At 38.8% G+C, this 22,589-nt stretch overlaps 1 protein-coding gene across 1 annotated transcript in view; it reads left to right on the top strand.

Annotated features, from left to right (window-relative positions):
- The window catches only part of SH3BGRL2 (SH3 domain binding glutamate rich protein like 2), a 60,627-nt gene extending 44,056 nt beyond the window's left edge, over positions 1-16,571 (top strand). Inside the window, exons 3-4 of the mRNA XM_058661172.1 lie at positions 9,158-9,238; positions 13,618-16,571. Of these exons, the coding sequence (XP_058517155.1) occupies positions 9,158-9,238; positions 13,618-13,629 (93 nt within the window). The 3' untranslated portion in view covers positions 13,630-16,571. The remainder of the gene's footprint in view (positions 1-9,157; positions 9,239-13,617) is intronic.
- Positions 16,572-22,589: the final 6,018 nt, after the last annotated feature.

Below are 22,589 nucleotides of genomic sequence, written 5' to 3'. Positions count from 1 at the left end.
AATGTTTCTAACTTTAAATATTGAATAGCATTTACTTTTCCCTTTGAAAGATAAATTAACATTTTATAGCCTTTCTCATTTCCTATCTCAATATAATATGTAACTGGGGAGAAAGCATGATGTTGGTCACCCATACGGAGACCTACTAGAAATTCCTGGCTCCTAGCTTCATCCTGGCCCACACCTGGCTGTTGTGGCCATTTGGAGAGCAGACCAGTAGCTGGAAGATCTCTGTCGCTTACAGTGACTGTTTCTCTCAAGTGAATAAAATCCTGCACCTGAAAGAAGGCCCAGGCTCCTGGCTTCTGGCTGTGGACTGGCTCAGCTCTGTTGTTGGGGAGTGAACCAGCAAACAGAAACTCTCTGTCGCTCCTTCTTTCTCTGTAATTGCTTCAAATAAAAAAAAAAATGAATCTTAAAAGAGACAGAGAAAGGGCGAGGAGGAGAGGAAGAGAAAGATACAGAGATTCCCTTGGATATCGATATTTGTGTCATTCTTAAGTCGTGGGAATTTAGTAAACAGAATTCTATGCCCTCCCTTAAGGCTACTCATTAAGAGGGGCTAGCATCATGGCACAGCAGATTAACTAAGAATTCCTGCAGCAAACTTCAGTAGAAAATTCTAGAACTGCTATATTATATTATTATAATAGCATATTTATATAATATAGTTACAGAAGAGAATATAGCAAACTGTAACAAGATAGTTGCAGCTGTAACAAGTTGGGCCAAATTGTGCTGCTGCCCCAGGTGCATTAGCAGGGAGCTGAATTAGAAGTGCAAAAGCTAGGACTCAAACTGGCACCCATATGATATGCCAACCATGAAGGTGGTTGCTTTACATGCCATGACACAACCCCAGCTCCAAGGGAGTATTTCAGTAGATTTTTTAAAAAAATTTTATTCACTTGAGAGAAATAGCAACTCTAAGTGTGTGTGTGGGCCAGGTAGAAGCTAGGAGCCAGTACATCCTAGTAGGTCTCTATATGGGTGGTCAATCTTACGCTTTCTCCCCAGGTGCATTAACAGGAAGATAGATCAAAAATGCAGGACTTGAACCAATACTCTGATATGGACTGTTGATGTTGCAAGTTGCAGCTTACTTAACCTGCTGTGCTATGATGCCAGGCCTTCTTAATATATTTTAGTCTCTTCTTCACTCCTGTTCATGCTTGTCTGGCAAAAATCTGAGAGACATATCCTTTCTGTCTTAGCATTTTTTTATTTGCTTGGATTAGCATCTGAAAAACAAAATGTTATTATGATGTGCCTGCTTGGTAAACTTCCCTTCTTTTTTTTTTTTTTTTTTTTGTTACTTTAAATATTCCATCCAGTGGTTTACTCCCCAAATGGCTATAACGCCCAGAACTGAACCAATATAAAGCAAGTAGCCAGGAGCTTCTTCCAGGTCTCTGATGTGGGTACAGTGCCTCAAGGCTTTAGGGCATGCCCTGCTGCCTTCCCAGGCCATCTGCAGGGAGCTGGATGGGAAGTGGAGTAGCCAGGACATGAACCGGCATCCACATGAACCGGCATCCATATGGAATCCTAGTGCCTGTAAGAAGGGAGCTAGCCAGTTGAGCCATTACACTACACACCCCCCTCAGGTAAACTTTATAAATACTTCATTTTAAAGTCTTTGACTTTCATTGTTATTGAATAATTTCATTAGATGTAATGCTCTTGGTTTGCAATCACATTCCCTTAAGAAGCGCTGTGCCATATTCATAGTATTGATTAGAAGCCCACATAATTGCTAGATGACATTCTTTTTGGTCAGTCATTTTATGTCCCTCTCTGAAAGGTTTTGGGATACACTTGGGGGTTCTGGCATTTCATCATTATGTACTTTCAGTTTTTTTGAAATTCATTCTGTTAAGCAGTTGGTAAAACTTTTTGTGCTATGTTTTTAAACTTCTTTTTTCTTTAATTTTTGTTTTCATTTTACTTGAAAAGGCAAAGAGAAAGAGATGGAGACATCTTTGATCCACTGGTTCAGTACTCCAGTGCTGCAACATCTAGGGGTGGGTCAGGAAAGCCAAGAATCCAGAACTCGATGCCCGTCTCCCATGTGGGAGGCAAGGACCCACCCGTACCTGAACCATCAGCTGCTGTCTCCCAGGGTGCAGATTAACAGGAAGTTGGAATCTGTATCTTAACTGCTCTGCCAAGCACTTGCCCCATGTTAGGGCTTTTCAATCTACAAACTATTATGTTTGCTTTGGTGAGAAATTCTGTTTCTTGGATTCCTTCTTTCTATTGCTTCCCTTATCAGCTGCAGGATTTTTTTATCCTTGGGTGAAGTTCTGCCCTTGTGTTCCAGCTGTCACTTCTCTTAATTTCTTGGCTAATGTTGGTCTTGGTGTTCTGCATTCTGAGAAGCATTCTTTTATCTTCAATTAATAGTAGCTTGATATTTAGCATTCTGTTACATAATCTGTTTATCAAACTTTTAATTTTGTAATCAAATTCAGTTTCCAAAAGCCCTTTGTTATTGTTGTTTTACTTCTTTGAAAATAATGATTTGTTTTTGTTTTTTAGATGCACTGTCTTCTTTAATCCCTAAATTTCCCCAAGACATTACTGAAACCATTTTAGAAAGCATATGTTCTGTAATTTATCACCATGTTCAGTTCTGTCTCTTGGTCTTTGCCTCTCTTGAAAACCAGCATGTGTTCATCCAACTCTGTTGGAGTAGGGGGCACCAAGTCAGACTCAGTGAGGCAGCAAGAGGTGAAGCCCTCATTAAGAAAAGATTGTCACTCAGGCAGCAAGTATAGGATGTGTCCCTCCAGGATAAACGTTTCCGTTTCATCCTTGTTTGCTGAGGGGTGCAGAGTGACCTTGGGCTCTGCTGGTCTCTCTGGGGTCCCTGCAGTTCTCAGCAGGTGGGCACTCACCAGTGTTCTCAGCGCTTCCTGGGGTGCCCTGGCCATCCAAGAAGTAACTGCATGGCTGTTGTAAATGTCCTTTTTTACTATTTGAGCGTGCCCTGTCACAGCCTGCTGCAGATCATCCTGGTCAGGGTCTCCAGCTTGCCATTTCTGTGGCGCTTCCTTGGGGAGGATCGCACCTCTTCTTTTCCAGGCTGTGGTTACTCCTTGTTTCTTCTAGTGGCCCCAGTTGTATTTGCTTTATACGGTCTGGGTATCACTCAAAATTCTGTTATCAGTTCCCTTTCTGGGGATTGGCACAAAAATTTTTTCCTCCACTGCAGACTGGTGCTTGGCTGAGAGAAGAGGCAGATGTATTTGCTTATTCAGTCATCTTGAACCAGTATGGTCAGAAGTATTATACTGGAGTTAGAGATGGGAAATCCTGAACTTTGGGCTTGCTCATATTTGTTGTAGTTTGGCCTAAGGAAAAATTGCCAAGTAGAGCTGTTTTATAGGAAATTACCCCTTGCCAGGACTGGCACTGTCAACTCTATTTCATTCCAAATCAAAATTTCATAAAATAGAATGTAGCCTTGATGATCCTCATCCCTGAAATCAGAGGTCAACCTCAGGCTCCAAAGAAAACTAGCTGAGGGAGCCTCAATTCATCTTAAGCCATAGCAGCAGCAACCTCTACAGTCTTATTTAAAAAAAAAATATTTTTGGTTTCTTTTCTTACTTTGACTCATTTGAACTGTTGGCCACCACCATTTCCTTACTGATCATATGCTGTTTTTGTTCCCTGCAGCCCTTGTTTGCCTGTGCCACTGGCATGTGGAAATAATCCGAGTCTGTCGTTAATTGTCATCCACTGAGCTGTCGGAGGCAATAGAGCTTTTCAGACTGGCTGCTGTGGGCTTTCCTGACTGTTCTCTCGGGGAACACTAAAAGGGCAGAGAACTTTAAGATCTTTGTCTTCGGTGTTTACTTAGTCCATAACTGCCTAATCCAAATTACAGATAAATGTCCTTAAGTACATTTTGTGGAAGAATGAGTCTATTGTTAACTTTACCTGTTATAGATTCTATCATAAGCTTATAAATGTCTTTTGACATTGGTTTTCATTTGAACAGAAGTCAAAGTAATAGATGATGGAAGACTTTTTTTTTTCCCTTTCCCATTAACAAAACAAAACCCTCTGAGCCTTCTTAAAATTATACCACTTGATTTCAGGCTCCCGTCATGAGGGAAGGGAACTCAATAATTTATCTGTACAGTTCAGGGATGTTTCTTTTTTTATAAGCAATTGTCATTAGAAACAAAATGAATTCTTCATTCTTGGTCTTAAATGTAGCAAAATACACAAGCTTCTCAAGCTGTAGTTTTATCTTGAATATGATTTGTGGGTTTGTCCCCGTCCAAGCCACTGTTACCGATCATTGCCCCGTAGCTACAGAAGGTTGATGGTTCTGATGTATGAGTAACTGCTGCTGCTGATTACCAGTGCTCAGGGAAGCCTGGTCCTGTGTAAGAATTCAGCAAGCCTGTTTGGAAACCTTGTATGAGTTTTATAATCACAGACATTTTCTGTTTTGTGGTAAGAAACCTAATAATAGATAAGCTGGAAATGAAACAAATTTGAGGAGAAAACAAAATTTTCTCATTTTTTTTGAGACTATCAAAGGCCACCACAGGAAAAAAAAATTGTATCTCCATAGGGTGTTATGTTTAAATTTCTAGAATGGTATTACTCTTAATGATTGTACTTCATTAAAATGTACTCCAAAAGTACAGGTGAATTATCAAGATGTCAGATTTTAAATGATCACTTACTCTTTTCCAAAATATTGTAGATAAATGGTGTTAATCTTTTGCATGCTGGAATCTTTTGCATAATGGAAGAAAGATCTTCTATCCATGGTTGCACTCCCCAAATGCATGTAACAGCTAGGGCTAACACCAAGCCAAAGCCAGGAGCCAGGGTCTCCACCTGGTTCTCCCACATGAGCGGCAGGTACTTACTCCTTGAGCCGTTCTCTGCTTCATTCCAGTAAAACTGCATTGGAAGCAGCACTGGCCTCCATCCTGGGTACGCCAGTGTGGATGTGCGCATCCTAAGCAGTTACTTTACTGTGCCACAACATTTAGCCCCACACACTTTTTTTTAAAACCGTTAAACAATAAAAGTAGAAACTGGGTTATCTCAAGCCAAGCTACTGGCATGAAATCACCTAAAATATGGCATGTCAGTCCTTCTTTCACAAACACAACTTTTATCCATTCATTTGACAAATATTGGTTACCTGGTGTGAATTGGGTATTAATCTAATATTAACTTAAAAAAATTTCCTATAAGTTGGCTTTATCACCTGACAGGAGTTAATTATAATTACTTCAAGTGAAAATTTCTTAGCTGTTGGGTAGATCCAATTCATTATTCAGGCAAGAGGCTCCTAGCCATAATTATGTATGGCATTGAGTTAAAGGCTTGTAAAACTAATGTTGGTCATTTTTATGTGAGAAATACCCATATAAGAAATGTCATTCTGAGATTTTGAATATTTGCCATATCTAAATACCTTTGTTGGTGACTAAATGTTACAAGAACAGCTTAATGTGGTTAAATGGATTTTTGATAATGTTACATACTCTTTCTACGTAGATGTATTTGCATAGGTATTTTTATACAAATGAAAGTTGCATGCCAAATTTCTAGTTTTGTGATTTTGGGATTTGTGATCCTTTTGAAATTAAGGCTTTTTTAAAAGTATAAACATTGAAACTTGGAATATGGACATTAAGTTTCATGTAGTTTGCCTTTTGTTCTTTTATATGCAAAATATTTTTATTGCCACCTCAGTTTTTCTTTTCAAGAGGCAGAGATTGAGAGCTCCCATATACTGATTTACTTCTTAAATGCTTGTGATGGCAGGTGCTAACCTAAGGCCAAAATTTATCCAAGAAAATAATCTAGGTCTCTCCATGTCAGGAGCAGGGACCTGGTTGATTGAAGAGTCACATGCATCTGCGTTTGCTGGTATCTCGAATTAGGAGATGGAGAGATGGAGCAGGTATCAAACCCAAGCAGCATGATACGAAATGTGGATGTCTTAGCCATTAAACAAACGTCTGTCCCACATCATTCTTTAGAAAATAAAATCAATACAGCATTTATAGAGATTGAATGAGGTATTTTTCCTTCATTTTTCAATTTCTGCATTTCACACTGACAACAAAGCCTTCTAATCAAGCAGAGACAGATGAAAAACTTTTTGAAACTCAGGAACAGGGCTATTGTTTTGATGGCTGTTTCTGGTCCTCAATGTTTTTGTCTATAATTGTCTCTTCCCTTTCCTATTCAGTTAAATGGGAAGGGAGCAAACTGTCAAATAAATGGCTGCAGTAACAGGAATACTGCTGAATGTCTTAGCCTGGATTTGCTAAGAGTAAGAGCATGTAAGAGCAGTTAGAAGATAGGGTCTGTTTCTGGCAGTGTGTGGTAGTGTCTGACACAGATAAGAACAAAGTCTGAGGAGGTTAAGTGGGTGAATTCGTGGTGTATAACTCACTTAGTAGACAGCTGGGCATTGCAACAACAGCTGGCTGAGCACATACCCCAGTCAGTTTCACAGAAAGGAGTTGGTGAACCAGACAGTGGAGGTGCCGGTAGGAGAGTTAAGACTTGTCATCTTCTCAAACCTGAAGAGTCATTAGAGCTCATCCATGGCCATCCTTTGGCACCACATTAAGGGATTTACTTTGCAATGTTCTAGCAGTGAGAACTCTCAGAGCAAAGGAATTCGGAGCAACAGCACCAAATCTGTGTTTGTCAAACATCAGTCTGTCTCCACTTGAGAGAATGAATAGAAACAGGTGCAATTAAATCAGAGTTGATAAATAGGGGTGCTGGATTAGGGTGACAGAGACAGATTTAGATAAAGATACGTGAGAAGCTAAGGGATATACAAAGTAATGGTGGGGGAATGAAAGGAGTCTGTGATTCTTGAGTTTTAGGCTTTTAGAATCTTCAATGGCTGTGCTGCTTTCTGAGAAGCCCGTGGCGTAGGGTGGAAGATCATAAATTGTGATTTAGATCCTTTGTGTTTAGAAGTCTGTGAGCAGTTTGCTGCTGATGTGGAACCAGAACTCAGAGGAAAGGTCAGAGCTAGACTGTGATTTTAAATAGAATGAGATTCCCTAGGGGAATTTAAGCTGAGCAGAGGCAAAATGTGTGTGTGTAACTCTTTAGAAAGTTAGAAGTATACTAAGTTTCATGTGGTGAGTATAAAAAAGAGTAGAATGGATCTAACTGTAGTTCTCTCTGTCTCAGCTTACTGCTTTTAATGTGAGCAATAACCATACTGTATATTTGACTGCCTTTCTTTTTTAACCTTGGATTAGTGAAATGTTACTGAACTCTATGGCAAAGCTTTGTGGAAAAGAATATAACAAGATTTTCAGTCCATGTGAGTTTGCCTTCATTATATTTCAAACCCTGACCTGTTTTTGTTTAATGTAGTTAGGGTCATATTTTATCTTACATAAAGTTACAGCTTACACATTCCATAACATAGGATTTGTAAAATTCTAGAACCAGTGGAAACTTTCCAGCTGCCAAGCTGATACTGCATTCAACTTCTCAAGCTTAACAAGTTGAAACTCAGTTCCAGACTTTCCACACACCTCGTTTCCCGTCAGATCAGAAAACTCAGAGGCACTTGTTTTTTCCCATGTTCCTCCTTCTCCACTGCCATCAAACTCACACAGATTGCCTCCATCTCTTTGCTGGATTGCCAGGTGCCCTCCTAACTTTTCCCGTTTCCATTCTAACCTCCCTCATTTTGAGACATTATCCATAGTTATGTAGGTATTTTCCTTATAAAACTAAAATTACTTTGCAGGAAGCAAATCTCTGCTCTACGAATTGTTAGCTCCTCTAGATTTCTAGAATATTTTCAAGTATCCTTGTGATGCCATTGGTTTTCCTAGTAATGAGACTTTAAAATTCAGTAACTCTAAGGTATCCGCCCTGTACCTGGTTTTATCTTGAGCAGCAAACATTAGCACTTACCAGAAGTATAAATATCAAGGATCCAACCGCCAGTTCTCCCACTTCCTGGCTGTCAAACTTGGACAACTCATTTCTGAGTGAGTTTGCAAGTTGGTGGCCTGTGGTGGAAATTAAGTGATACAGTGCACTGGGCACAAAGCAAGGGAATAAAAGGGACTCTGGTCATTGTCTGCTTGCAGAATTATCCCAAGATACCATTACCAAGATAGCAAATGTTGTTAAGATGGCTTTGTTTCAACTTAGAAATGATATAGTGTGATATATGCATACTTTTGAAATAAAGTAATTGATTAACATATTGACCTAAAGTCCCTACTTGTCTCTTCTTGTGGAAGTAGAGAAAAATGATTCTGTGTCTGAGGCAAAGCTAAATGTTATAGAGAATAGTTTCCTGTCATTTTTATTTGATCTTTTTATTCTCTTGGAAGACATCATCTCAAAGAATATGGAAGACTTCAAAAGCAGAATAGCAGCACTCACATTGACACACGGAGACCTTTCTGTTTACCTGGGGATTTTTTTTATGCCTTAAATAACTGGCTGTGAAGAGTGGAGTTGGGAAGCAACCTTCCTTACTGTAGACTTCAAGTGAAGCCCTAGGTCAGAATCACTCAAGGAAAGGAAAGTGTTCCTATTTCATTGCTGTTGTCAGATGTTTTACATTTTAATCCTTTCCTAGTCTTTAGACTAGAAACTGACTGTTACCATCTTATTCAGGCTCTAGCTGACTGATTTCAATGGATTTATGTAGCTCTTTACTTGCCTGGACAGAACAATGTGCACTTTTTCACTTAAAAATGTGTCAAGGGCCCAGCGGTGTGGCCTAGCAGCTAAAGTCCTTGCCTTGAACGCCCCCAGATCCCATATGGGCGCCGGTTCTAATCCCCACAGCTCCACTTCCCATCCAGCTCCCTGCTTGTGGCCTGGGAAAGCAGTCGAGGATGGCCCAATGCATTGGGACCCTGCACCCACGTGGGAGACCCGGAAGAGGTTCCAGGTTCCCGGCTTCGGATCGGTACAGCGCCGGCCGTTGCGGCTCACTTGGGGAGTGAATCATTGGATGGAAGATCTTCCTCTCTGTCTCTCCTCCTCTCTGTATATCTGACTTTGTAATAAACTGAATAAATCTTTTTAAAAAAATGTGTCAAAATTATCAAGCACAAAGACACTTCTTTGTTTCTTACTGCTTTTATTATCTCCCCCTTTTTAGGATTATGACAGTTTTTTTGAGTCAAAGGAAAGCAACACAGTCTTTTCATTCCTGGGCCTAAAACCACGATTAGCATCAAAGGTAGGTAAATCTTGTCTTATTCTTGTTTTGGATTCATCTTTATTGAATAACTTTTAGGGACTGAGATTGAAGGTGTTAGAAAACTTCATATAATCTAAATTTTTAGTTTTTGCTAAATTTATTAGGTTGAGATGATCCAATTTAAAGACACACAGAGAAGGCTACTTTTTGTTTCCCCTTTCCAGTTGTTATTTGTTCCTATAATTTATACCCACTATTCCAAGAAGAATTACAGCAGGTAAAGTTAGGAAATATTTTAAGTTGTAAATTTATATCACAGTCAGGCCTCCATTCTAATAGGTTCAGCCTCATTAATTCAACTAACTGCAGATCAAATATATATCTGTATCTATATCTATATCTATAGATATCTGTATCTATATATATCTATAGATATCTATAGATATCTATAGATATCTATAGATATATAGATATATAATTTATAGATATATAATTTATAGATATATAATTTATTTTATTTGAAGGGCAGATTTAACAGAAGAGATAAAGAGAGATCTTCTTTTACTGATTCACTCCCCAAATGGCTGCAGTGACCAGAAGTGAGCTGATCCAAAGCTAGGAGCCAGGAGCTTCTTCTAGATCTCCCACATGAGTGTAGGTGCCCAAGGACCTGGACCAATCCTCCACTGCTTTGCCAGGCCCTAAGCAGAGGTCTGGGGTGGAAGTGGAGCAGGGAGACACTGGTGCCCATATGGGGTGCTGGTGCTACATACGGAGTATTAGCCTCCTATGCCACTATGCAAGCTCCAAAAAAATATTTTTAGAAAGTAGCATCTATTCTAAACATGTACAAATATTTTTCTTTGCTTTCTAAATAATAATATAACTACAGTATAACAGTTGTTTAGAACATACATTGTATTAATTGTTCCATAATATATAGTGATTTAAAGCAGACAATAGGATTTTGTAGGTTATAAACAAGTGCTATACCATTTTATATGAAGGAACTTGAGCACAAGCAAAATTTTGGTATCCCTGAGGGTCTAAGGAACAACTCTGAAACACTGAAGACTGTAACTTTACATTTTTGGAAATAACAGAAAACAGTGTATGAAAGGCCTTTTTGTACATTTAACTTATTTACATTAGAGAAGAGATGGTCAAATGGTCAGCCTTGAAAAAAATAACTGCAATTCCTACACCAATGAAAATATTTTTAAACCATTTTATTAAGTTACATGTCTTTTGGAAAACAAAAAAGATCAAAGCCTTACTCATGTTTTATGCTTTTAAATGAGTGTTATCACAAATGGATTCACTTTCAAAAGAAAGCATCTTTTTACTATTTATTTGTTTTTTAAATGTTATGATACAGTTTCATAGGCTCTGGTATTTCCCCTCCCCTCTTAAAAAATACCCTCCCTCTCACTGATTTCCCATATATTATTACAATAGTATAGTCTTGCAAAAACAGTTGTTAGGTCCATCATTCTGCTGTTTAAGTGTATCCTGACATTGTAGGTATGTACAGTAGCAGAGAGTCCAGTATCCTATTGTCAAGATATATTTAACGGTTTTGTTGGGAGTCCATCGTTGACTTGGAAGTAGAGATGCATGCTGGCATACTGCATTGTGACTTCATATCTCGATATGATAGTCTCTATAATACTGTTCCTCTAGATGACTCTACGTACATGAAAGTTTTCCTGTATATCTATTGATTTGTATTTTGCATGAAGGTTGCCTTATATCAAAAAGAACATATGATATTTGTCCTTTTGGGATTGGCTTATCACACTGAATATAATGGTCGGTAGTGGGGACCATTTAGTTACAAATAGTAGAATTTCATTCTTTTTAATAGCTGAATAGTATGCTTAGAGTAGATGTACCACAGTTTCTTTATCCACTCCTTTTGGGTTGCTTTCATGAAGAGAAAGCATTTATTAGGTAGGTCAATATTTTCATTTCTTCTTCTAATAAAATCCTTTATTGTTTGGTTTAAAAATAGCTGAAACTCACTTTAAAAAATTGGAAATACATAAAAAAGTATGAAGTAGAAATTAAGAATTACTACTGAGAGCTGACTTCATTGACATTTTACATGTTCTTTTGCAATCTTTGTATACATGATAATTGAGCTTTTGATTATATTCCAAGTGGAGGCCAAATGCTAAAGTGTCTATTTTAAAACACAATTGAAGTGAAAGTGCATTGCTGGGATATCGCTAAGTAATCAGTCTTCTGAAGCTACCCAGGATTTGTGCCTTCTCTGGGATATCTGCAGGAAAAGGCAGAGACCATGTGTGGTGGAAGCTCTGCAGCCGTGCCTGCAGTACAGTCAAGGTGAAAGCTTGCTCATCACTCAGTCCACAGATGGTGCTGTGCGGATTCCATTCATATTTTAAGCAAAAGCCAAACCTACACATACAGTATTTAAAGATTCTTAAAACTGTTTTTGCAAAGTGGAACGTTTGAATAGTTGTTGGGAAAACTAGAGTATTTTTACTACATTTTTTTAATCCAAGGATATTCAACAATCGAGATTTATCTTCAAGGACATGAAAGGGCATGGAGTAAGGATTATTTTGTGGGAACACAACCCCAGTGGTCATCATTATCTATGCAAAATCCTTAAACAAACAAAAAAGCCATGGATTTGCCATCTTTGTTCCTGTATTTCCCGGAGACGTAGATTCCATTGAGACTCAGTGACTGATCCTTCTATTCTCCTAAAAAATTCTTTTTAAAATTGATCGAGGTGATGCTCTGCTGGCTCTGCCTACAAACCTGAGAGGGCCTCCCTAAGAGGCCGTTGAACTTGAACTGGACAAGTGGGATGCTGGACTCTGTATGGTGTAAACTTTTAATTAGGGAATCTCAATGGAACTTGAGCTGTGGTTATGCATCAAGGTGAAGGAATTCATGATGGGGGAAGGGTTTGGGGTGAAGGGGGGGGAATCCCAGTCATGTAATGCAATGTAATTAATGAATAAATGAATATTAAAGAAAAAAAAAAGAAAAATCATGAAAAAAAAAAAAAGAAAAGAAATAGCCAAAAAAAAAAAAAAATCTAATATCCTGTAACATATACATTCTCACATAGCTTATGGGCATTGCATTAACATTGATCTTGATGCTGTTGAGCTTGAGTTTATTTCAGTAGGCTATTCCAAAGGTAACATAAGCCATTGACTTCCCCACGCATTCAGCTCACTGTTGTCCAACACCTGAATTAGCATAGCCTGGGCAGGAGCACAAGGCATGAAGTGGAAGCCCATGGCACATGATCTCTGCTGTTCACTCTCCTGTACCATTTGCAACCTTAATGGTTAATAGCAGCTCAGTCTCCATCTTTATGTAAGATAAGTAAAAATAGCTTTAAAAACAACCCAGTTTTTCCCCCTTTCCTGTCATTTATTTTTCTACTTGGCAAGTCATTTACTGTATGTATAATCTACAGTCTACGGCTTTGTCTGAATACTCAAGAATTTACTAAAAGCGGCAAAGAGAGGACTCGCTTTTCATCTCCTTCCTACTTCCCTCTGCAGAATACACTAAGGGCTGATAAAAAAGTCTACCCAGAAACCTGTGAAAACATGTTTAGTATCTACACTTGTTGTTACACAGTAGGAAAGGAACATCTTATAGCCTATCAGGCACATGTGTAATGAGATGCTGGGCTGCTCTCCAAAGAGGACGGGGCAAAGGACGGGCAGAGATCACCAACTGGTGGCATGTAGGCCACAATTGGTTATGTTACTTGTCTTGCACAGAATCTTTAATAAAATGCAAATGATTGCTAATATTTAAAATGCAGGTTCCACACTTTCTGGGAAAAAAACAGGCCCAGAAGAGAGTAGAGAAACCCTTTCCCCTATGACTGGCTGGACTGACAGTGGCTGGTCAAGCATGGTCTCTCCTAACCTTGAGAAAAAGGAATCCTTACTTACAATTTTTTACACTGAAAACTACCAGGCTTGTTTAATGGACAGGGTCCAAACAAGAAGATTGTGCTTTTAGATCCCTGTAGTTCAGGGGTGATCTTCAAAATATGTAACAGGTGGCAAGTCCTGGGTACTGACTGGCCAGAAGTGAACAGTGCCTGGGAAGCTATTGATTCAGGGAAGTGGATGCTGAGCTAATCAACTCCTGTTTCCCTGTTCATACTGTGATAGAACTGTCCTTAGAGGGAATCTCAGAAAGTTATTGGGAGCATGAAGTATTCATTATAGTATGTTTGAACTCAGAGCTTTGATTGTGAAATCCAGCATTTATGCTTATCAATTACATAGGGATGATTTATTGTGATTTTCAGCATTTCTGTTCTTAATATTAAAAAAGTAAAAACACTGCCAAAGGTGAATTATCTTGTCAGTTCAATGTAGTAACTAATGCCTATTTTTAATATACAGGCAGAATCTTAAGAGAAGTGGAAGATGATGGAGATGTATTTTGGAGCACCCCTGATACTCAGCACACACCTGTTAACCTAATGCATCACTGTGACAAAAACCACGTGTATCAGCAGTAACGTTTCTTGCCACAGAAAAGGTGTTTTTGGAAGATGTGGGTGTAATGGGATTGCATGATTGCTTTAAACCAAATCAGAACTGTGGTGGGTTTTTTTTTTTTTTTCTTGTTTTCAGATTTGCCTGCAGTTGGCTCACTTGAAACTCCTTTCACCTGTTATAGGTGTGCTTCTTTAATAATGGAAAGTTAGGTGAGTGGCACCATCAGAGAGAAAATGTTGGATCTTAGGTTACAGTAGATGCCATTATTGCATGCACTTGCTTCTCTCTAAGTTGTCCTTTATATTAGTCTGCCACGCTGTTCGAGCATTTGGGTCAGAATTTTAAAGAGCAGTGCTTTTGACAAAAGTCATTGAAGGTTTTTGCTGCACAATTTCAAAAGTTACTGTTCAGTGCTTTGTAATAACACCTATGAAAAACTGAGATGTTCTCAACTTCCTTCAATAATGAAACTCCAAAAGACACATTCCCTTATTAAGGCTGAAGCTCCTACAGCTGATTTTAAAAATTACTGTTGTGACATTTTGTGATCAGAACCAAGCAGGGATGAAAACAGTTAAGTATTTTGGACAACACGTGCTCCATTATCTTTGGTAAAAGGAAAATTTCACCTAAAGACATTAAAACTGCTGGAAACATGTATTTTAAGAGGTACACTAGTTAGTAAATTTATAGGAGAGTTATCTTAAGGCATTTTCAGCTCTAGCAATTTATTTATATGTGAGTGCACATATATTTTTAAATGCAGCTCCTCTAAAGCTGCTTATTCTATTTTGTGAAGGGATTATATTTTTTAAAAAAGGAAGATCTTGGTTAGATCTATTTTGATCTTGATGAAGCATATTAAAAGATACCAGTATTGCTATAGAATTTACTTGTTTTCCTGTGTTACTTTTCATTGGTTTCCCTACCTTACCAACTTTTCTGGCTAATGTGCAACTCAGATTCTTCAGAGTCACATAGATTTATGTCTTTGTTGCATGTATGAGCACAAGTGAGTTTTCAGAGTGATGTGTGAGAAAGGGGCTGTCCAGGGAATAACTCTAAGCAGCACCCACCTTGTCAAGCACAGGCTGCACCCAGGTTTCCACAACGGAGATGCTTACATTTTGAGTTTACACTTGCCAAACGTGCATACAGCCTTTGATAAGATCCTCTCAGAGTGCTGCCTAAATTCCTTTTCTGTTTCTAGCGTCTTAATGCTTAGCCTTTGCTTAGGATTGTGGGCAGGAGGTTTGTAAGAAACGGAAAGAGCGGAAGACTTAAAGCCCTGATCCCTGTGCTATCACCCCGTTGCCCATGTCTTACTCAGCGTGGGTTGCTTTCAAGAAGTTGTTGAATGGTAAAGCTGAAATCCACACCTGCAACTGGAAGAAAAGCATAACAGATCTACTTGACTCATACAGATGTAAGATCCATAATTTTCTCTCCAAGGGAAGTTGTTTCTTATTAATAGACATTACAGATTAATTGGAATTAAACAAGATCCAGGTCAAACTGCATTTGATTGAATCACAGGGACTAGCTAGGATTTTTTTTTTTTCTTTTCCTTACTGGATGTTGTTTGAGTATGTGAGTTTCTTAATAAGACTTAGAAGTTCTTTTTTTAAGGTACAACTATTGAAACATTTTTGCATTGTAATTACCCAGCTTAGATTTTAGTCGGCTCTTGCCAGTGAGTGCCAATAACCAGCTCAGTAAGATAGAACTCTGTAAGCTGAATTTTGGAATTGCAGGATCCATATTGCTAGACAGATCTCCCTAGAGTTGTTGGGCTTGTAACTTCTGAATTCACCACAGTTTATACTTAAAATGATTAGACAGACTACATGAATCATAGCGCTAAGCTCCTGTCACAGTTACACACCAAGACTCCTCCCTAATTTTGGAGTGTTTGTTGGGCAAAGAAACACAAGAGCCCAACCTCAGGTAGCAGTGTTCTGATAATGAGCTAGAAGCCCAGTGTGTGGCATTTCCCACGGCAGTCAGGCTCCGTGCAGCACTGGGACATCACCCTCCAGGATCATGCTGTGTTCTAAGAATACTGCATGCTTACTTGCACTCGCTGAATTCCAAACACGTAGTAATGATTTCCTTGTTCTCTTCTTTAGCTAGCTTCCTTTAGGTTTTGGTAATCACTGTCTTAAAACCTAAGAAACAGATGGGAATTGTAGACATAGATGTCATTTCAAGGGCATTTTAAGATAGAATTTTTATTTCCTGTAGCAGGCTTATGTAGACAAAGGAAACATGCTGCTAAGAATTAAATTATGTCATTTAAAGTTGATAAAACACAGAATGCCTTCCAGCTGGGTCCAAACACCAGAACGTACTTGTTTTTCCCAATTCTGATGTTTTATTAAAGTAAAAGAGTAAAAAGAAAATTTCTTCCCCACTCATACTCTAGTGTATTTTAGATTTTTGTGTGTGTGTGTTACAGATTTTTATTGTACACTCCCACTTAGCTGGTTTTATATTAAGTGAGCTTCATAATCTAAGCTAATTCTTGGCCTCTGCCTTTTTCTATTCTGTTCTGCTTGTTTGACTTTTATTATGGAGTTTTGCTTTTTTCTAAAAATATTTTTCACTTAACAGTCTTTCTTACTTGTCAGGATCCATTTTAATCTGCGTAGTTATTGTTTTCAGATCTCAATTTGTATATGTTTCTCTAAAGATTGGTGAAATCTAGAATTTTATATTCAGCATTAAAGAGGAATAAATATCAGAAATCACATATTCTGAAAATGAAGTGTTTGTTCCCTATGATTTCTCACACCTTTTTTAATTTCAGCCCTGTGCTTGGCTGAATCCCTTCTGTTTAGTTGGGAAACTTTTTTCCCCTCCATCCTTAAATCCCAGTTTTGGAAACTGCACATTCAGTTATACAAATGCAAATCTCCTGTGTCCCTTTAAAGGACCTTGCATGATGCGACAGCACAATCAGGACAGAGTTGAATCTCTCAGCCCCCTGGGGTTGGTTCAAATGGATGACCCTGTAGTCAGTCTCCTGAGCACACTGAAACGCCCCAGACGGGCAGATATGTTCACCTAATTGGGTGCAAGAAACAAGAATAGAATGGTCATGACCTCTGTTATCAGGGCCTCTTCCATGAAAGCAGAAGGAAACCTGGCCTCTTGAAGACCATATCTGGGTGAACTATTCCAAACCTTAAGTACCAGAATGGAGGGTGGGAAATGTGCCAAACTCTGAAGTCACCCAAGCAATATGATCACCACCCACCTGTGACCCGTTTTTTCTGAGCTGCTGGTTCCTCTGGTTTGGCCATCCTGTCCTATCAGTATGTACTGAACCCCCAGAATGTCATGGCCATTGTCTGATCAGGACAGTAGTGGTCTCCCACACAGATGAGGGAAACACACAAAAGTAGCAGCTACAGCCAGCTAGGCACATGATAGTTTATGGTGCTCCAGGCAGTGGCTCAGCATCTGAAAAACCACACATAATCTTTATTTTGAAGCAATCATCCATTCTGATTTATTTCATAAATGCAAAGGTATACACACACACACACACACACACACCCATATGTATAAACTAGAGGATAAAAAGTAATAACAATAATAGACCTAGGTACCTACCACCAATCTTCTTGCCTTTTGAGATGTATGCTTACTCTTGAACTTTTGGACAGAGGGAGTCCCTGTCTTCAATTTTCTATTGATGCCAGCGTTTCCTTGATCATTTTATTTCCATATATATATATATATATATCCTTAAAAATAATAAATGGAATAAAACTGAATGTAGTCTTTTGTCACTTCCTTTTTATGTTCATTGCATTTTATTGCTAAATAATTATTTCATTAATTTGAAATTTTCAATTGCTGATTATTGGACTGTTCCTTTGAAGGAGAAAAGGGGAGTGTTACCATGAACATTAAAAAAAAAATATTTACCAGTTCTTTCCATTCACTTGAAAGACATAGTGACAAAGTAGCGGGTAGAGTGGGAGAGGGTGAGGGAGAGAGAGCTTTCTGTCTGTTGGTTCACTCCCTAGATGCTGGCACCTGCCAGGGAAGGGCCACGACAAAGGCAGGAGACAGAAATTCCATCTAGGTCTCCCACATTGTGGCAGCAACCCATCTTCTGCTGCCGTCTTTTGTTGCCTTTGCAGACACATTAGCAGGAGCCTGTTTCAGAACTGGAGTAGCTAGGATTTCAGCTGGCACTCTGATATGAGATGTGAGCAACTAATCATGCTGCACTACAAAACCTGTCCCAGTGTGAACCCTGTGTAATATAACTTCTGATACACATACACATCAATGGATGCTTACCTTGAATTGCGGAGTTGTACAGTAAGAACACATCATCATCTTTGAGAAAACCAAATTGCTTTCTAAAGTAAATCAGCTATGCTGCTTCCAATATACTGGCCTTGGAAAGGGCTTTAGATTCTTGTTAGTGTTTGAGATCCTCAGACTCAATGTCTTTTTAAGCTGAGCAGTGTAAAATGTATCTCATTGTGGCTTCATCTTACATATTTTTGACAACTGGTAAGTTAAATATGTTTTATTATAGAAATTATTATGGTTTTTTGAGACATCTCTCTTCATATCTTACCTTTTTTCCTATTTAGTTTGGGTTTTACTTATTTTTAAAAATTTGTGTTTACCTTTTATCAAGTTAAGTATTAAAGCGAAAACACAGATTTTAAAAAAGAAAATTCTGACACTGTTTCCTGAAGTATGAAAAACATGTGAACCGTTATTTGGTGAAAACAAAATTGGATGCATATGTTATATTTTTTCTCGTGTCGAAATTTCTGACTTGTTGATGTACGGCCAACAAAATATACTTTGTAAAACTTCTCTGTTCTAGAAGGTTCTGTACTCAATGCTATTTTGAGACTAATCAGTTCCAAATTTTTGCAGGAAATTCGAGTCTTCAATGTGTTACAGCCTAGTTTTCTGCCATGGAATCCCTCCAGGAAGAAATCTTCTCATAATGTAGATGATATATTGTAGATGCATGTTTCCTTAGCAGGAAGCATGTGATCAACTTTCATCAGTAGGTCAAAGCAATGTTACATTTAAAAGAGCTTCTTTAAACAGTGTTTCTTTAAATCACAGGAGATTGTGTTAACCCTGAACCCACAATTGCAATCTTTAAACTGAGTGAGATCAACATCATGCTAAATGTAACCGAGTGTATTGTGCTAGCAACTTGTTTACGTCTGTATACATTACCTGGCTGTCTATTACCTGGCTGTATACATTCCCTGGCTGTCTATTACCTGGCTGTATACATTACCTGGTTTGTAGAACAAGTAATGACAATGCAGTCTTCTCTTCTGAGGCTCCTGCTAACCCGGCAAGCAGCATTTTTCATGGAGTGATTACCCTGGTATTTGGAAGCGTAGTAACTGAAGATGTGGTATTGCTGACAGAGAATAAAGATTTGAACATTTTTGTAAGATAGCACCCTGCATTGCTGTAATATGCATCATTTTTGGTCACATGAAGTTCCCTGTAACTAAACTTTCTAATTACAAGATACTAGTGCAAAAATCTGTCATCACTAATGAAATAAAAGCAAAAGCTCTTTAGAACAGAACACTGCTGTCCAGTGTGACACCTGCAAACCCCACCCAAGTACTGGGCACTTGCAGTATGCCTCCTTGGCCTTGTGATGTGTTATGAGTGTAAATATAGTACAGATTTTGAGGACAGTATGAAACAGGAATATAAACATTTCATTAATATTTATATTTATTATATAGGAATGATAATATTTTAGATTAGTTAGGTTAAATTAAGCATTGAAATTCTACCTTTTAAAAAAATATGTTCCTTAGAAAATTTAAAATTACATACATGGCTTGTGCTCTATTTCTGCTGGACAGTACTATTCTATACCAACAATTTATCTTAATTTATAGTATAGAATAAGTACCTTTAAAGAGTCTTCTGGGTTTTGGCAAAGTGTCTCCTTTCTTTGTAGTACTGTAAGAAAATGTGAACATCTTCAGGAACATAATTTTCTAATGCTGCTGCCAAGATAAATGCCTTTCTCATTTTGGCTTTATTTCATCCTTCCTGTTTCAAGTGTCTTTATAGTGAAAAGGTTCCTTTTTTTTCTGGAATAACAGTAACATTTATGTTGTCATGCTGACATCTGTGTCCAGTCTCTTGTCACTGAATCACCTTTTAAAAAAAAAAAGATTCATTTACTTTTATTGCAAAAAGGAGATCAGATTTACAGAGAAGGAGAGACAAAAATTTTCCATCCACAACACCACTCCCCAAGTGGCCGCAATGACTGCAGCTGAGCCAATCCAAAACCAGGAGCCCGGAGCCTCTCCCAAATCACCCACCGGGCTCAGGGTCCCAAGGCTTTGGGCCATCCTCTACTGCTTTCCCAGGTCACAAGCAGAGAGCTGGATGGGAAGTGCGGACACCCGGGACATGAACTAGTGCCCATATGGGATCCTGGTGCTTGGAAAGCAAGGATTTAGCCACTGAGCTATCGCAGTAGTCCCTACTGTATCATCTTACAAAGCTAATATCTCCTGTTGAATTGGTTTGTGTCTGTGAAATAACTCAAAATTTTATTTTTTGCATTTTTCTCTATTTAAAAAAGGAATTTAATGAAACACAAATATACCATCTATAATCTGCAGAAGTGATGAATATTAATAAGATTTAATCCTAGATTTCCTAAAATGTTAATTCTCTGTATCTATAAAGCTCATTTAAGCTCATGAGATTGTATGGATAATCTGCCTTCAAAACATTCCTTTCTGGTCTCTGCCGAAGGTTAAAATGTTGTGAGTATGAAGAGGAAATTCTTCCTTTCCCTGGTCAGAGGTATTAACTGTTTTCCTTTTGCTCATCCCTTAGCAAAGTAGCTTTGGGGAAAACCCGTATGGTTTGGCCACTAAAATACTTGATAACAATTCTTATTAAGTGGAGGGTTGAGTTTTTGTTATTATTTTGTTCGGGATCCTTCCTTAAAGTAAGAAAGTGATTGAATTATAGCTCTTGCAGCTCCAAGGGATACCAGCCATCTCTGTGCCTTATAGGCTCCTTCTCATACTGCCTGGGGTCCTTTTTTCCCCCTTTAAAGAGCTCTTTAGTGTATTTGAAAGTCAAAGTGATAGAAAAGAGAAAGAGATCTTCCACTGACTGATTCATTCCCCAAAGAGCCATAGCACAGCATCCAAGGGAATCCAAGATCCTAGAACTCGATGCAGGTCTCCCAAACGGGTAGCAGGGAGTAGTGAACTGTCCTTCTTCCACTACTTTTCTAGTTCCATTAGCAGGAATCTAGATCACACGTGGAGCAACCAGAATTGAAAATGTCTGATATGGCATGGCAGCTTCACAGGTGGCAGCTTAATGCACTGTGCCACAATACCAGCACCTACTATAGGTCTCGTTACTTGTTGTTCTGATGAATAACCACACCTATGCATGTTTAGTGTTTAAGCATGACTGCAACAATTTTCTACGATAAATATAAACATTTTGTGCTAACTTGATTTAGTTCATTGATGTTATCATCTAGTTAATTTCTCCCTTATTTTTCTTCCTGATATATTTTGTGTCATACACTGCTAACACTAGTTCAAACTGTATATTCTGGGCTGCAGGACAGCCCACGGCTCGATTCTAAGACTGACTCCAAGATCACTAGCCCGCATTGCTGACGTTGGTATTGGCTGTTACCTTTGCCCAGATTCGCCCTTTCCTTTTTCCTTCTTCCTGTGTAGTGGTAAGCCACTCACACAATAAGCACTGAGCCACATTCCAACCAACTACTATGCATGATGAGTGTGACAACAGCAATATTTCCACTCCACAGACTTGAAACCAGAAGGAACGACTGCAGCCACAACTTCCTTGACTGTGCCGTTCACATGCCTTCTGCTCATCAATAAGGAACTGAATGCTGACAGCTTTTTCTATTTCAGTCATAAGGTGCTTGTGCAGGCTGAATTTTAGCACTTCTATTTAGCAGGTAAAATATCACATTCTGATTTGCGAATGACAGCAGTAGGAAACCTGTTCCCTGTCCCTCATTCGTTGAGGGTATCATGCTGCTCCAAGTGGGACCTACGGGGTGTTGGAAGATACCCAAAGAAGGATAAATCTGAACTTTACTTCTTGAGAAAAGTTCCACCCACTGCATGGCAGAGAGGTTGATGGGGCAAGCAGAAAGCAGCTATCCACAGTAGGATGGGGTTAAGAGGGATGCCAGTGTAGGCAGGAGGTCTGGAGTGCATGGCATTGAGTCACGAGACCAGGCTAGAGCTGTGAGGATGAAGCTGCCCCAGTCTGACTCAATGGGCATTAGCCAGATATTCCCTTTTTCCTAATGTCCCTTTAGCACCCTCTACTGAGGAAATTCAGCACTGCTCACTGTGCAAGAGAAATGCTTAAAGGAATTCTGTCCATTATCACAGAAGAGCATATTTGGGGCCTGGATGCAGTGAGTCGATAACTAGTATTCACCATGAAATTATTTTTAAATGAATTCTCTCAGTGACTTCTAGAATTAGTAATATTCATTCAGAATATGATTTTGCAAAGTTTAGAAGACAAGTGGAAATTTGCATTGTGGGCACTGTGGATGGCCTGCTGTCAGGTGTACCAAACTTCACTGTGAGAAAACAACAACTTGGTTATGAGCTAAATCATGAGTCGCTTGTCGCCAGGACAAAGGTTACAGGAAGATGTAGGGTTCAGAATGGCACACAGGCCTATAGCTATAGCGCCCAGCAGGTGACTTATCTCAGAAGTTAAGCAGGGCTGGCCTGTTGGTACTTGGATCAGAGAGGAGCACACAGACTTCTTGCCAACCTTCCTTTGTGGCCCTGTACTCAGTGGAT

The sequence above is a fragment of the Ochotona princeps genome, chromosome 1 (assembly GCF_030435755.1).
Source record: "Ochotona princeps isolate mOchPri1 chromosome 1, mOchPri1.hap1, whole genome shotgun sequence".
NCBI lineage: Eukaryota > Metazoa > Chordata > Mammalia > Lagomorpha > Ochotonidae > Ochotona > Ochotona princeps.
This window is presented reverse-complemented; position numbering and strand designations above follow the sequence as displayed.